Source organism: Volvox carteri, assembly GCF_000143455.1.
Source record: "Volvox carteri f. nagariensis unplaced genomic scaffold VOLCAscaffold_1, whole genome shotgun sequence".
Classification (NCBI taxonomy): domain Eukaryota; kingdom Viridiplantae; phylum Chlorophyta; class Chlorophyceae; order Chlamydomonadales; family Volvocaceae; genus Volvox; species Volvox carteri.
The window spans coordinates 3,602,213-3,617,723 of NW_003307545.1; the positions used below are offsets into that span (position 1 = coordinate 3,602,213).

General features: G+C 60.4%; 2 protein-coding genes across 2 annotated transcripts in view; one reads left to right on the forward strand and one right to left on the reverse strand.

Moving 5' to 3' along the window:
• Positions 1-741: 741 nt before the first annotated feature.
• VOLCADRAFT_86210 (uncharacterized protein) lies at positions 742-12,533 on the reverse strand (the record flags this gene model as incomplete). The annotated part of the gene is made up of 18 exons (XM_002946142.1): positions 742-904; positions 1,199-1,352; positions 2,625-2,760; positions 2,879-2,925; positions 3,083-3,156; positions 3,371-3,681; positions 4,486-4,518; positions 4,711-6,012; positions 6,509-7,186; positions 7,247-7,480; positions 7,691-7,723; positions 8,871-8,974; positions 9,397-9,532; positions 9,952-10,074; positions 10,951-11,844; positions 11,935-11,970; positions 12,116-12,208; positions 12,441-12,533. 18 exons carry the CDS (start codon positions 12,531-12,533, stop codon positions 742-744), a joined length of 4,644 nt encoding a protein of 1,547 aa, XP_002946188.1.
• Positions 12,534-13,261: 728 nt separating this feature from the next.
• Positions 13,262-15,511, forward strand: part of VOLCADRAFT_86211 (uncharacterized protein) — a gene marked incomplete at both ends in the record, with an annotated part of 5,155 nt that continues 2,905 nt past the window's right edge. The window contains 6 exons of the mRNA XM_002945802.1: positions 13,262-13,429; positions 13,555-13,683; positions 14,041-14,146; positions 14,397-14,524; positions 14,981-15,068; positions 15,213-15,457. Coding sequence (XP_002945848.1) covers positions 13,262-13,429; positions 13,555-13,683; positions 14,041-14,146; positions 14,397-14,524; positions 14,981-15,068; positions 15,213-15,457 — 864 coding nt within the window. The remainder of the gene's footprint in view (positions 13,430-13,554; positions 13,684-14,040; positions 14,147-14,396; positions 14,525-14,980; positions 15,069-15,212; positions 15,458-15,511) is intronic.

Sequence of the window (15,511 nt, forward strand, 5' to 3'; positions counted from 1 at the left end):
CTTGGACTTGAGCACTTTTACAGTACTTGCATGCATATATGTATGTATGTATGTATGCGTTGTAAACGCGCATGTCGGCGCCCAGGGCGCGCGACTGAAAGTGCACGCATGCACGCCGGTTACCGGGACAGTCCCCAGGGGCCATCATCGTACACGCATGGCGGTTTTCATGTCCATGCACGGCTGGGTGTACTACATACTGGGTGTACGGCGCGCCAGCATTAGTTCAGTGGTTCGCAATGACCCCCAAGGGGCACCACGGCTGTTGTGAGGAGCGTGGGAAGTATATCAGGGGGGAAAAAGCCTGGCGCCACCACATTGGAGCCGCCAAGTATTTATTGTGCGATTGTTGAAAGAGACACGGCCGCTGCGACGACGACGAGGATGACGACATGTGGATGCGCCAACAGAAGAGGGAAAAAGGGGAAAGGATGTCCGGAATACCGCCGCCATATCAGCCCCGGTGTGCGACACGCAATGGGAAGCGCCGGGGAGGTGGGGGGTGGTGGGGGTGAAAAGAGGGGCGACAACTCTAATGTCAAAAGATGGAAAACGCAGCAGCCCATAGCGCTGGTGATGATGATGATGACGGTGGTCGAGAATAATGTCACGTCACATGGCTGCTGCAGCTTTGACAGCGGAGTACGGCGTACTGGAGACTGACTTGAAAATGATGTGTGACAGCATGGGGGGAGGCAAACAACGAAGTCGACGAGCTTCTCTCATAGCTAGTGGGACTGGCTAGCTGGCTGGCTCCGCTGCTAGGATGCCAAGAATGAAAGGATTCGACCTTGCACAGGACTCTAGGGTAGTCAGCTGCTTCGAAGACAAAAAGGGCCAACGGTCCCAGTGCAGCCAGTAGTCGCCCCACAGCATTCCGCAGGAGAGGCTGTACGGCACTGGGCTGCAAGTGGAGGAACGGTGTCGTGTATTTGGACTATACATATACGCTCTCATTGTTATCAAGGAAAAGCTGAAAGGGCCGGGCGCGGCGCCCGCCGGCGTTGGAGTGATGTATCAACCTGCAATCCGCGGTGCGAAGCCTAGCCTCGAGAGCGGTAGGGAAGCCAAAGCCATGGCCAGCGGGAAGCTATCTTCGCGCACAGGTTTATAATAAAATTGTAGTAGCTTATAAATGCAATTCTCAGCTAAGCTTGGCATGCGAGTCCATCATGAGACACGATGCTGACTGACTGACTGACTGACTGCCGGGCGCCCGAAAGGCGCTTCGCGCCTGGGGCCTGGCCGTTTCCTAAGTTGAGAGAAAAAGCTAAGGTCCCGCAGTCTCTTGGTGATGTGGGACCGCCCATACGTCATTCGACTTATGGCCGTTCGGTCCAAAAATAAAAAACCTGAAGGGAGTTGGGACGAATGATAAGGTGGGTAGGTTGACGATGCCAAGGAAAGGGGCGCCACTCTCCCGTCAGGGCCCGTACCCCAGCCGGCCACGGCTTAGATAAGAGACACGAAAGGCAGGTCTCTTTCCACGTGCCCTTCCCCCACGGTGAAAGAGCGGCCGCCGGGCAGCAAAACAAGGCTCCCCAACCCCCAACTTTTGGTCGCGCATCAAATGCAGGTGGTTGGCGGCACACGTGTGTGTGTGTGTTCGCGGGGACCCGAAAACCGAATCGGTGCATTAACCCCTGGCCCGCTCTCCCCTTGGCAGCATACACACAAGCCCGGAGCGAACCTCATCATCACACACACTTTCCCTTTCCCCCCCCCATACACGTTTCCCCCCCCCCACACACACACACATATACACACACACACGTTCCCTATTCAGTGCCTCGCCACCCGGGCAAGCCAATTCCCAGGGCACCCAACAGCCGTCGGTGACATACATACGGAGATGCAGTCATGCAGGATGTCTGTCACGCGCGCGCGCTAGCAATAAAATACATCTCATCTCTTAAAACCGTTGTCGTGATTCGGTAATCACCAAGTAACGTGGTGTCCGACATGATGGATGTCTGTCCGGGTGGTGGTCGCGCTACTCGTGGCGACCACCACCACGTCGTCACCGTGGCTGGCGAGTAGTCACCTGACAGGCACGCCGCCGCACGACCCTCTCCTTCTTTCTCCCCACTCCTCTTTCTCTCCCCAACCCTCTCCCTCCCAACCCTCTCTCTCCCTCTTATGCGAACGCGCGCGCGCGCACACACACACACACACACACACATACCGCAGCGCGTGCGTTGGGCGTGAGAGGCTTCGTAGCCACCGTGCGCTCTTTCATGATCAATTAGGTGTGGTGGAGACTCAGGGTGGGTCGCGCGCCCTGGGACGAGCAGGAGGGGGCTGTGGGGACCCTTCACGCCCCTCTCCTCCAGCCGCAAGGGGCGCGAGTGCTTCGGCGGTAACCGTTCCCGTTGGGGTATACGGTTAGGTGCCCCCCCTGGCCAGTGTCAGGCCCGGATCGATGTGTAACAAGAAGCATACGCACACACACACAGACACACACGCACACGCACACACACAGACACACACACAGACACACACACGCACCAACGTCCGAGGAAGCGGCACCCAACTGGCGGCGCCGACGTCATCAAACTCAGCGCCATCCGCACCTCCCCTCTCAACCTCCAGCCATTCATCCACAGCGCGCCCCCATCCCTCACCTCCGATCGCTATTTTCCCACATGCGATACCGATTGGGTGCTTGGGGGTCGCCAAAAGCCCCACCCGCTGCTTGGCGGCGGTTAGGCGGCCGGCCACGACGACTTTTCCAAGACATGGCGACGGGTTACGGCCCTCCTGCAACCACACCACCTGCGGGTGCTCTCACAACCAAAGTTACGTCTCGCGCGTCTCTCGGGACGGTTGGCTTTCTACCCTGCCTTGCAACGTCAAAAAACACTGGCTGCTACGACACCTGACTAGGGCAGCGTTTCTGTGGGATGCACAGCTTGGGGGCGCTCGCTGCCATTGCGCAGCGGGGCAGGGACCGCATGGGAGGTGAGGAGGGCTTACGGCCCAGGAGGGGCCCCGGAGCCGCCGCGTTCAATCTCCTTGAAGTAAGTGATCCCCAGTGGGTCAAAGGGCGACACAGTCCGTCCCGGTCACAGGTCGTCGTCACCTAGGTCGTCCACTCGGGGCTGCGGCTGCTGAACTGCCCAGGACAGCTGGGGCCAGCCGATGTCCAGCTCCTCCCTGCGGGCGCGAGTGTGCGAGTGTGAGTGCGAGTGTGAGTGTGCGAGTGTGGGTGTGCGAGTGTGGGTATGCGAGTGTGGGTATGCGAGTGTGGGTGTGAGATAATAATAGGCCAAGGTGAAGGAAGTGGGATAAGGTGGAATACCGCCCTATACATACATACATACACACACCACACACGAATGCATATGCATACACATACACACACACGCACCCGTCTGTCGTCACCACGCGCAGCACGCCGTCTGGGAACATGATCTCCTTGCCGTAGCCAGGGTGGTGAGCCTCCGTCTGGCCGCTGGGGAAGTAAAACACCTCCACGCCGCCCTCGCCGCCGTAAGTGCTGTGCCAGGTGCCCACTTCTGCGTAGTAATAGTGCACCACAGCCACGTCGGGCGGTGACGGGGCCTCGCCGGCTGCAGCTGCGGCAGCAGGACTGCGAAATGCGGCTGCTGCGGAGGGAATGGACCATTTGATGTCCCCGTTCGAGAAGTAGACTCGAGAGCTCCCGTCAAGTAGCGCCACCTGCGGCCGACAGCATTACCGAGGTGCGGGACGGCCAGGTAGGACGAGAAACCTGTGCTTGCTCGCCCCCTCCGGCTCCGGCTCGTCCTCCGAAACCACTTCAGAGCTCAAAAACGTTTTCTCACTTCATGCAATTGATAATGCTTGTTGTAGATTTGAAAGTTGTTGGCTTAATGCGTTCACAAAAGTATTCAGCTTAAGCGAACCCAACCCAACCCAACCCAACCCAACTTGGATTGCTGCGATTCCGGTACGCCCTCTCTTCCTCCCATCCTCACCTCCCCAACCAACCCCTGTGTTGAACAAATTGATTCACCACCTCAAACCTCGATTGTACATCTCCTCCTCCCCCTTCTCCCGTCCTCCTACCTTGCGGGTTCCATTGGCAAAGAGCACGAGCCTGGTTCCGGAGCTATACATCCTTTCCGTTTTGCCATCCGCGTGGCGCACCTCCCTAATGAGCGAGTCAACTCCTGACCTGCTGCTGCTGCTCCCGCCAGTGACATGGCCGACGACCCCGCTGCCGTCGCCGCTACCGCCACCACTGGCGCCGCCACCGCCGCTACCGCTGGCGCTGCTTTTCGCGGCGCCGTTTGCAAGGCTCCCTGCTCCTGCGTGGGGCCCCGGGGGCCTTGTGCGGGCGCCCTGCAGGTGCTGCTGGAAAGAGACGGAATGCGCGACGGAGGCGGCACTGGCCGCGGAGGCACTCATGGTGCTGTGGGCCCACTGGGAGCCTGGTGCCGCAGCGCTGCTACTACCGTGGCCGGCTGCCGCGTTCTGCTGGCGAAGCGGGGGCTGCGCCACCTGCGGTTGCTGGTGCTGCTGGTGCTGCTGGTGCTGCTGGGGAGGCGGCGGGGGTGGGAGGTGCATTTGTTGTCTGGGCAGCTGTTGCCCTGGAGGCTGTGCATGCGAGGAGTTGAGTGACGGGAATCCCTGCCACTGTCGCTGGTCCTGCGCCTGCCGCTGCTGCAGGGGCTCGCCATCCCAGACCCCACCTCCCACGTTGCCATTCGTCCCCACTGCCCCCACCGTCGGCCCCGGGCCCCACGCCATCGGGGCGACTGAGGAAGGTTGTTGCGACTTGGCCGATTCGCGGGCGGGTCCGCCGCGAGATCTTGGCGACCAGACATCCCCTGGCCAGCCACCCTCGCTACCTGCCTCGGGGGATCCGGCCCCAGGCCGCTGCGATCCGAGCCCTCGCTGCAGCCCCGAACCTGGCCCCGCCTGCGATTGGGCCTGACCTGTCGCAGCCGCAAAGTGCGGCGGGCGGCCAAGGCTTGGAACCCCGGGCCAAGCCGCGGGAGCGCCATTGGCGGTGGAGCCGCCCCCGGCAGCAGCAGCGGCGGCGGCCGCTTCGACGCGGCGGTCCATGCGGAGCGCCGCCAGTGTCTGGCTCACGCCATCAAGCTCCGCCAGGGAGCCGCGGAGAGGGCTTGAAGGACGGGCCGGCGACCCGTGCCCAGCAGACCGCCCAGAACCTGTGCTCACCGCCATCGAAACCACCACCGGCGCCGGTGCGGTTGCACTGGTGGGCCCACTGGTCTGCCCAGCCGCCGGCGGGATCCCCCCCCGCGTTCTCGCAGCCGCAGGTGCCGCCTCGCTGCCGCGGGGCCCGAAAAAGACCCTCGGAGCGGTTGCGCCCTTGCCAGCGCCAGGACCTGGCCCAGGTGGCGCACCATGTGCTGCCCAGCGTGGGCTTCCAGGCGGAGATGCTGCAGGGCCCCCCTGAGACGAGCCAGGGAGGGGCTCCCGAGTGGCAGCCTCCTGGTCGGGATATGCCTCCTCCCAGGGTGCCGGGCCCCCTCGTAGATCCGTCGCGAGTTGCGGCGGCATGCTGCTGGCAGCCGCTGCGGGACGACCTGCCGAGCCGCTTTGCCGCGAAGACTGCTGCCCGCCTCCAGGTCCGTACGCCTGCCAAACCGTTTGTTGTTGTTGCTGCTGGTGTTGGTGTTGGTGTTGGTGTTGGTCCTGCTGTTGGAGTTCAGGCGGACGGGACAGGCGGTCGCTGGTGCCGGGGCGCTGATGGGTGCTGCTGAACTCCTGCGCGCTGGACGCGTCCGCGTCGCCGGCGCGGCCCCAAGGCGGCGGCAGGGGCTGCTGCCGCTGCTGGCCCTGCTGCTGCTGCTGCTGCTGCCGCGGACCAGCGGCGCCGGGGAAGGCACGGCGGCCTTGGCGCGGACTTTCCGAGCCTGCGGGAGGGGGACCTGGGCGACGGCCGTCTCCCGGCTCCAGTCCCACCCTGTTCATGAAGTCCTGGTGCTGCCGCCACGCAACTGCAGACACGCTGTCGGAGTACGCGCCATCAGGTCCGGCCGCCTCGTCCGTCAGGACCTGCGTAGAAGGAGGAGGAGGAGGAGGAGGAAGAGGGGGAGGAGGAGGATGCCCGGTGCAGGGCAAGCTACGTCACGTTTCCTACTGCCCAGGCTGTGAAGGCTGTCACGCGGGACACACGAGACCGGCAGAACCGAATGCTGCTTTTGTAGAGCTGGTGACACGCAGTAAATTATTTCATGTTCCTTTTTCGGTCCACGATTTTCGGTCCAAGAAGGGAAACAAGATTTAGTGAATCGAGCGTGCGTGGGCGCCAGGAGCAGCAGCAGCAGCAGCAGGAGTGCGCCACACGTAACAGCAGGTAAGCCCAGAGCTAGCTATTGCGCCATGCAGTGCGGGAAAAGCTAGACATCCTTTCCCAGGCGCCGTGTGTGCCCTCCATTATATTAGCGTTTTGGAACCGGAGGGCCAGTTCGGACTGGGAGACCCCGAACGTCGGAGACCCGCGGCGCCGTTTTGCACATCACGAGTGCTGTGTGCGTGTGCGTGTGCGCACCTCCACATCGTCGTTTTGCACATAGCTGTAAGACGATGGAGATCCAGGACCCGATGGCGCGCATGCGCCGCCCCTGCGCCAGCCGACGTAAACGCCGTCGCGACCGCCGCCACCAGCACCGCCACACCTGGCCGCTCCTCCCAGCAGCTCGGCTTCCCCGTCCTCCACCTCCCCCAAGTCTTCTTCCGCATCCACTTCCCCTCCGCATCCTGTGTCGTACTCGTCGCCCACGTCGTACGCCTGCTCCCTGCCCTGCTGCCACAGCAGGGAGGAAGAGGGAGAGTCAGGCCGCGCCCCTAATCCGCGCAGCTCCCGCTGCGATCGAAGCTGCTTCTGGCACCGCTGCGTGCGAAATTTGTCATGCCCGTAGTACGTAGGTCCTGCTTCCTCACCTCCATCGCCAGCACCACCCACGCCACTTTCTCGCCCTTCATCTCCCTCATTACCCGGCACACTTGCCTGCCACTGCAGCGGGCTACCGCTTTTGCGAACCGCCGCCCGCTCAGCGCGCCATGACGTCGGCTGTGCCGGCTGCACGGCGCCCACCGAGGCGTCTGCATGCCCTCTTCCAACCGTCTGCATGCCCCTCAACCTGCCGCCCACACTGGGTGCAGCCATCCCTGAGGACTTAGTTCTGCTGCCTGCCACGATAACCGCTGGGGGCCCGCCGTCCGCGCGCTGGGGGCCGCCGAAAGGTGCGGAAAAGGATCGACTTGTGGCGGTATCTGGCTGGCTCACGTGACCCGCCCCGACGCATTCCAAGGGGGGAAGGAAGGCCAGCGGTTCCGTCTGCACCGCTATCGTCCGACCGGGACGCGGCTTGGCTGGAGGCGGCGCGGCGCCTGGGCCCGCTCCTTTGGCGCCGGCACTGGCGCCTCCCCCGGTTGCAGCTCCTGCCGGGCAGCCCCAGCCCCGCTCCAGCTGCTGTGCCTCGTGCCAGCGCACCTCCTCCCGTAGCTCCTGGTTGCGCTCCTGCAACAGAAGAGAGCAAATAAAGCGGCAGCGCGGGTAGGTCGAGTAGTTGCAAGCCACCGGGTATGCGTAGCGTGGATCTGCTGTCGCATATCCAGGACGACACATGAGCGGTTGGGAGGGAACGTCCATCGCGGCCATCCCGACGGAGTTTCGGATGGGCATGTACATTCAGGCAATAAGCCAAAAATAAAGCTGCCTGTCGCTCACTGGTACCTTGGGCTTTGCAAGGTTTTCGTGGCCCTCGACGGTGGGTTGGGGTAAGGGTAGGGATTTTACGGGGGCAATCCGTGGCCCAAATACAAACGTATCCTGGAAGAAGAATCAGATGCCGCACAGAAACATAAGCTGGGCCTAGTGAGAAGTGCTTGCGGGCACCTGGAAAAAGTTCAATGCCTAAACTCTAACGAACCATTTGTCCTTTATTAAAGGCCGCTTCAGTAATGTAAAAAAACGCGACAACATATGGTTTTTTGATTTTTTTATTCTCTACTCAGGAGGTTAAGAAATGCGAAGCCAGTTGTCAAATGCCATTTAGAGACGTGACTTCGCCCATTTACCGTGACAGCAAGCAACACGGTTGCTTCGTCGCCTGTCATCACCATAAGCTGACAACACGCTGGGGAAATATCTGCGGCCGCTGACCAGTTGTGGGGGGCCTGGCCACCATGGCATGCGACATGTGTCCAACCGCAACTATCGGTCTGGTTGACAATCTCAGGACATTCATCACTCAAAATTAGCTGCATTTTCGTGCTTAATCATAGGCCATTAAGCAGTCGGTGGCGATTGAAGGTGTCGGCTGGCAGACATCATGACCACATTATGACTCTATTTTGCTTGTATCACATCTGCCGTCCAATTTTGGGAGCATCAGCAGTGTCTTGTACGGTACTACCAGGCCAAATGCAAATGCGTCATTTCTGTGCGATTTCGGCGAACAGGCGCTTTGGTACGGCTTTGGTACGCAAGAAATCGGCTTGGTAAGCTCTGCGCGATTAATCGACTCCTAAAAGCAATTCTTAAAGGATCATATCCGCTGTACGGTGGAAAAGCTGTGCGCTCCATATCACAAAGGAAGAGCACGATCCAGCTCTCCTTCACGGTCAAAGTCCACTCCGCTCCGTGCGACCCCCGTGCGATGATGCACGGTCTTGCAGCCATACCAAATCAACGGTGGTGAGAAAAATCGACTTGTGAATTCCTTTCCCCCACGGCGTAGTCTGGCGCTCCTTACAATCTCTCGCCTCCTTACCACCCATCGCCTTCGTCGCCCTCCGACATCCGCTTGATCTGCGTTCTACGATTTTCTTCCTCTGTTTTTATCCGCTGATCCATCCCGGCCGCAGCGCGCCTCGCCGTGCCCCCTCCCTCCTCACCCCATCCTTACCTGTAACTCGACCAGCTGACGGCGCAGCCGCTCAACAGTGAGCTTGTGTCGGGCCTCCCGCGCCCGGCCCTCTCGGCGCTCAGCTTCCAGCGCGGCCTCCGCAGCTGAAGGTGTGGCAAGGACAGGGGCGGGTCAGGGCCGTGTGTGTATGTGTATGTATGTGTGTCCAGCGCCATGTCGCTCGATTGGCCATGCTCTGCAGGTATTCGCTCACGGCGCCGCCCGGGAAGCCGTGCGCTCATTAAAGAGCACCCCTCGGGACTGCTTTCAGTATACTGCACTACACTGCATGGGCCCCAAAAGAGGAAGCAAATCATCCGGCAAACGGAAAATCGCTGCTGCTGCTGCTACTGCTGCTGTTATCGCAGCCCGGCGTCATATCCGCATTGCGGTATATTCCTCCTAACCTCCTGGCCACGAAAGGCCCCCTAAGGCCGTCCTGGAGGCCTTATATATACACCCTATCCAGCCCCCCCCACACACACACCCGCCCCATCCACGTGCGGCCAGTAGCAAGGCAACCTACCCTCCATAGCGGTGCGCTCCTTCTTGTTGGGCAGCTTGAGCAGCGCCTTGCTCTGCTTCTCAAGCACACGGCGATCCCGGCGCAGCTTGCCCTCCTCCGCCTCCCGCTGCGCCTCCCACTTCGCCTGCTCCTCCGCCTATAGCGGGAAGGGACGCAGGGCGCAGGGCCAGTACCTTGGGCATGGCGCGTGGACCTCGCCTGCGAGGCTTCAGCAGGTCCAACCTGACCAGCCCGGCAGATGTGAGCTACACGTCCGAAACGACGGTCGGCTAGCATTGGGGGTTTAGGAAACTCGTGGGGATATCTGAGACGCGCCGGCCCGACTGGTCTGGGTAGGCTTGGCTGGGCCCGACTGGGTAAGCAAAGGCAGGTTATGTGGATGGCCACCGAGCGGAAATAACCCCTATAGCCCTTCCCTAGACATGAAGTTCTGAGCCCTTTTTCGACATGCAAGCAGAAGTGATTCGCCGATGTCAGAGGACGGTCCTGTATTAAGGACCGGCAGTGTTCCAGCCCCGCATGGCCCTCCCTTCCGCCCATTGTCTCCCCGCACACCCGCGTCTTCTCCCAAGCCTGCCGCTCCTGCTCCAGCCGGTTGGCCGCTTTCTCCAGCTCCGTGCGCATCCGGACCAGCGTTGACCGCTCCGATGCCACATTGGCCAATTGCTCCTCAAGGACCTGCAGAAATTTAAAGTTTGAGGCAGCCAAGCGAAAGCGCAAAGGTGTGCTCAGGATGTCCGGAGCGCTGATCATGGAACACATTTGCTAAAAAAATACACACAAGCTAAACAATATGTAGGAATACACACAGCTAATGTAAATTAATGTAATTAATATATAATCGAGCTGGCTAGAAATCACGCCGTCAGAAGGCTGCAAAGCCTAACATGTCGCCGCATGCCAAGCTGAGCAGCGGTCGAGGAGAACAAGCCAGCTGGCGATTACATTTAAGCATATCACGAATCCGATGACGAAGCCATCGCACCGATGTCTGTCCAGGTCACAGTAAATGCGCTGGTTTGTTTGATTGCTCCATCGTTTAACATGGACAACCGACGAAGGCACTTACCCAAATAATTTTCTGTCGACTTGACGAAGCATTCGGCATCGCCTTACTCAAAAGCATTATTATATATGATACATTCACACTAGTAGGAAGGAAAGCAGAGAACTGTTGCCTTCCAATTCTTCGTTCGGTAGGCAAAACGTCCACCGCCACCTACTAACCCCTTTCGTAACTTCAAAATCCTGGTTCAACCTAGTTCTCAACACTTTTCAAGAAAGTTTTTCGCCAATAGTCCTCTCTTAGCTGCAAACCAATCAAAGTTTATCAAAGCGGATAGGAAGCCACTCTCTTCGTTATTTGGTACGTCCATACGTCCTTTGCCCAAACCCCGCCGGCAGAAAAGCCTGACCAGGGGAGAGAGAGAGAGAGAGGAGACGGAAGAGCAACTGGATGTGGGCCAGATGCGGACATAAGCAAGATAGGAAAGCCCAGCACCCCAAAAAATCCAAGCAGCAGCAGCAACCCCCCAACAGAGATAAGCCACCAACCTGCTGCATTTTCTCTAGCTCTGCAGCTGAAGGCCCCGACGGCTCCGCTGCCGCTGTCGCCGCCGCCCGGCTCTTCCCAGCAGTGCCCTTGACCACGGTACGGCTGCCGCCGTTCTGCATCGTCTGTCGCTGCGGCTTGCTGAACAGCGCACGTACGAAGGGCTGGTCAGGGCCGCGTTCCTCATCCCCAGCACCTTTTTGGCTCAAGGGCTGCGGCTGCAGCTTCTGCTGCTGGTCAGCGCTCCAGCCACTGCAATCATCCAAAAAGGCCTCCTGGCTCGTGCCGTACTGCTCATCACCTATCGCCGGCGCGGCCCAGGGGTCATCTAGCTGCGCCGCCGAGGCGGGCGACTGGCTTTGTCTACCAAAAAAAGCGGAGCCACGCAATGGCGCACGGTTTCCATTTGCGCCGGCAGCAGCAGCAGCGGCCGCACCCTTGCGAACACCTCCGACGGCGGTTGTGCCGCCTCCAAAGAAGCTGCTTGTGTCGTTCCAGGCATCTGCGTCGTCAAAGCCGCGGGTGCCTCCCACCTTACCCGCCACCGATGCTGCACCTGACTTGCCAGGGGACAGGGGCTGCTGCTGCTGCTGCTGACCCCATGCCGACCCTTCATCCCCACCAGGCGCTTCGCCACCCGCTTGTTCGCCAAAGCTGCCCGCCAACTCATCATCAGCGTCTACCGCGGCTCCGCCAACAAAGGCGTCGTTGTAGCGGTGCCGCCCCGCTGGCCGAGGTGACGCGCAGGCCGCGTGCGTGCGCGCCTGCGGGTCGCTGCCGCGGCTGTTGGTCCGCGGCGCTCCGTGGCTAGGTTGCGGCGGGCGCTGCTGGTGTATGGCGGCGTAGGAGCGAAGGGGCGCGGACGGCGCGAGGGTGACTGTCGAAGAAGGAAGTGCCTGAAGGGTTCCAGGTGGGGATGCGGTGCGGCGCAGCGCAGCGCGTTGAGGTTTCCTCTCACACTCTCACAGGGACATAACAATATGTACCTGAAACCCTAAGAAGCAGTTTTCACTCCAGCCAACCTGTGAGAGCGAGGCATGAGGCACACTGCAGTCAAGCTGCAAACAGCGCTTTGCAAAACCCATTTGTCGCAGGGCAGTAAAAGAGGTGGCCAGGTGATCTCCGCGGGCTGCTCTCCCTCATCCCTTCGTGCACGACGCCACACACCTGACCACCGTGGTCAGGGCGTGCGCGCGCTGCCCCAACCACATCCGCTTTGATTTGTGTTTCCAGCGCCCGGAACTCCTCCAGCTCCAGCTCCTGCATGGCGAGACAGAGGGCAATCAGGCCCAACCCAAATCGCCTCATGGCATGCAGCTTCATATTCGTACGTCACTGGCATTGCAGGGCTTTCACCCCTGGCCAATAAAGTGATGATCAAAGGCTGGAAGCCGTCACGGCATCTCCTGTCCCACATTGGGATAAGGTTTAATATGCCAAGGCGCGTCCCTGAATCCCAGGTGGGCCGGTAGGCAGCAGGTAGTGCGCTCACCTCTTCAGCCTGTCGCGAAGCCCATGCAGCCTTCAGGGAGTTGCGCAAGAACCGGTTGCCAGTGGTTCCGGTGTCCAAGTGTTCATCTGGCATTTCGCACGACACCAAGAATGGGTCGTTGGGGATCAGTTGCTGTGGGATCGAGGTGCGATGGCATGTTGGCATGCCGAGAGAGCCTGACCCCAGCCCAACCAACCCCTGTTGCGCTGCATCACCTGGAGGTTGATCAACGCTTAAGAGCTGGGTTTCTGACGCCAACTCTGCGGCCTTGCCGTCCCAGGACCATGCGTCCGATGGTGGCTTTGTCCTGGGTGGCTCCTTCTGGCTGCCGCGCCGGCCAGCAGCAGTCTCTGGAGCTCCCCAAGAATCACCTCCACCACAAGAGCTGCTGCTATTTGCTGCGCTCGATGGGACCGGAGTAATGGCCTTCCTGTACCGCGATGCGAAGACCCGCTTTTCCACTCCCTCGCCACGACGGAGAAAAGGCCTAGGCGCTTTGCTACCAGAAGCAGCGGCCGTGGAAACTCCTTCCATGGCTCTAAGCGAGGCTATGCGGAGCGATTAGGGTGCACGTCAGGGTGGCATTTTCGAGCAAGGTCAACCTTTCGCGTATTGGCAACAAACTTGCGCAACCAAAATGACATACAATTCGGTCCGGCTTGGTTTATTTTCCTTCCCCTCGCCCGTGCTATTCTGGGTCCAACTGTCGGAGATTTTCAAAGTAACCCGTACCCCATTCCAGCTCGGGCAGTGTGATGAGCTGGGCCATGCGTTTCCAGCTAAACCATGTATTATTATTAATTTACTTTTGGTTATTAAGCATGGGTCGCCGTGTGGCCTTCCTGGCAGTGGCGCTATCTGGCACGGCGGTGGCTATCGGCAAAGCGGTGGTAGTGCTTCGGCGAAAACGCAGAAATGCATTGGAAAAAACGCCGAAAGGAACTGTCGGAGAGCCAGTCACGCTACATTCCGTCGAAGAGCTCGAATCGGTATGTACTCTGCATCCGGGAAACTATAAACCACAAGCCAAGTATCCTAAAGATGATATCTAAGGTGATTTTTTTCACAGGGAGCCAGCGATTCGCAGCTGTCCAATCGCGTTTCGACGGTGCAGTTGCGAACCCGGCTGGTGTCGCTACCTGTGCAGCAACTAGCCACGCTTTCCAACCTCGTGCGACTCGATATCGAAGGCTGCAACTTGGCGCAGCTGCCGGCTGAAATATCTCTGCTAAAAAATCTCCAGGTCTGTCGGACGCCGGGGGATGGGGGACGTACGCCGGCTGCCTGAGGGCAGCCTGGGCTGCCTGGATGTCCTCCCGCTGTACCCGACGCCTGTACACACCCGCGCCTATGCGCCTATAAATCACATGGCATGGCGTCTATCGCGATTACACTGACGCAACTACACCGACGCAACTGTACTGGTCCCTCTTGCACTCGCCCAACTCCCCCATGCTGCACCCATTCACACAGCTCGAGAAACCGTTCGTTCCAACTACTTTCCACACAGCCGCATTTGGGTCGCTTTCTTACCACACCTTGGGGTGGCCCCCGGGCCCCCCTGCCCCCCTGCCCCTGCCGGCCCCCCGGCTCCACGCAGGTGCTGTTGGCGCCTCGCAACAAGCTGACACACGTGCCTCCCGAGATCGGCCGCCTGTCACACAGCCTCGTGCAGCTGGATCTAGGATCCAACAAGCTCACGGAAGGTGAGGTGGCCACGTACTACCCCTACCGCTAACCCTACACTGCTCCCCCCTCCCCCACGCGACGATGGACCCAGCTGCCCCGTTTCCGACCCTGCGTACGTCAATGGCAGTTGCTTCTCTGCTTCTGACACCGTGTGATCCCCATTTGCCCCCTTTGCGTGTATTTTCTGGCGGACGGACGGAATGGGCTAACGGACTGTTCACGAACGGAATGGCTAACGGACTGGTTCACTTACCGACACGCCAATAGTGCCCGGTGAGCTGTTCCAGCTGACCGGGCTACACACTCTCAACCTGATGTGCAATGAGCTGGCGGCGCTGCCGGCGGGACTGGGCGACCTGAGGAAGCTGCGGCTGCTGGGGCTCAAGAGCAACAAGGTGTGGTGGAGGGAGGCGGCGAGGGGGCAGGCGAGGGGGCAGGCGAGGGGGCAGGCGAGAGGGCAGGCGAGAGGGCAGGCGAGGGGGCAGGCGAGAGGGCAGGTGCAAAAGTGCACACAAAGGGAAGTCGTGCCAAGTCGGGACTAAGTGCCAGTGGCGTCAGCAGCCACAGGCGAGAGCCCCGTCGTCGTCTAGGTGGAGGAGGTAAGAGACAGACCGTGACGGTGCTGCTGGCAGTAAGCCGTGATGGTGGTGGTGGGGGGGTGATGGTGGTGGTCGTGGTGGCAGTGATGACGGTGATGGTGGGGGGTTGGTAGCGGTAGTGGTAGTGGTACCAGGTATCGCATGTTATCCCACTCTGCGTCCTCATTTCACCCTGCTAGTGCTCCGCCAGCTCCTGCTAAACCCTAGGAACCCGCTTTCCCCCCCTCTTTCCCCTCTCCTTACCACACACAGCTGACTTCTCTACCCGCCAGCATATCCCAACTGACCAACCTAGTGGAGCTCTTCCTAACCAACAACCGCCTAACCGACTTACCAGATGGTGAGATTGCGCTGGACTGAGAGCTTTTTGTCCTCTCCCCCCTCCTCTCCCCCCTCCTCTCCCGCCATCTCCCCTCTCCAACTCCCGCCTCCCTCCTCCTCCCTCCTCCCTCCTTCTGGCCCCTCTTCCCCACCCCCCCAAAAGGCATGTCCCAATGCACTAGCCTGGTGAAGCTTCAGGCCTCCTTCAACTCCTTCACCAGCCTGCCCGCCTGCCTGCTGAGGCTGCCCCTCCTGGAGCTCCTGCGGGTGGCGGTGTGTGACATCCGCGCCCTGCCGGCCCACATGCTGGAGGAGGGGGTCATGCCCAGGCTGGCGTGGGCCAGCATGGCTGGGAACCCGGTGTGCCCCGACCCGCCGGCGCCCGCACCGGGGTTGCCTGAGGTGGAGGTGAGGTGGTGGGGGGGGGGAGGGAGGTCAGGGGGTGGGGGGGGGAAGGAAGTG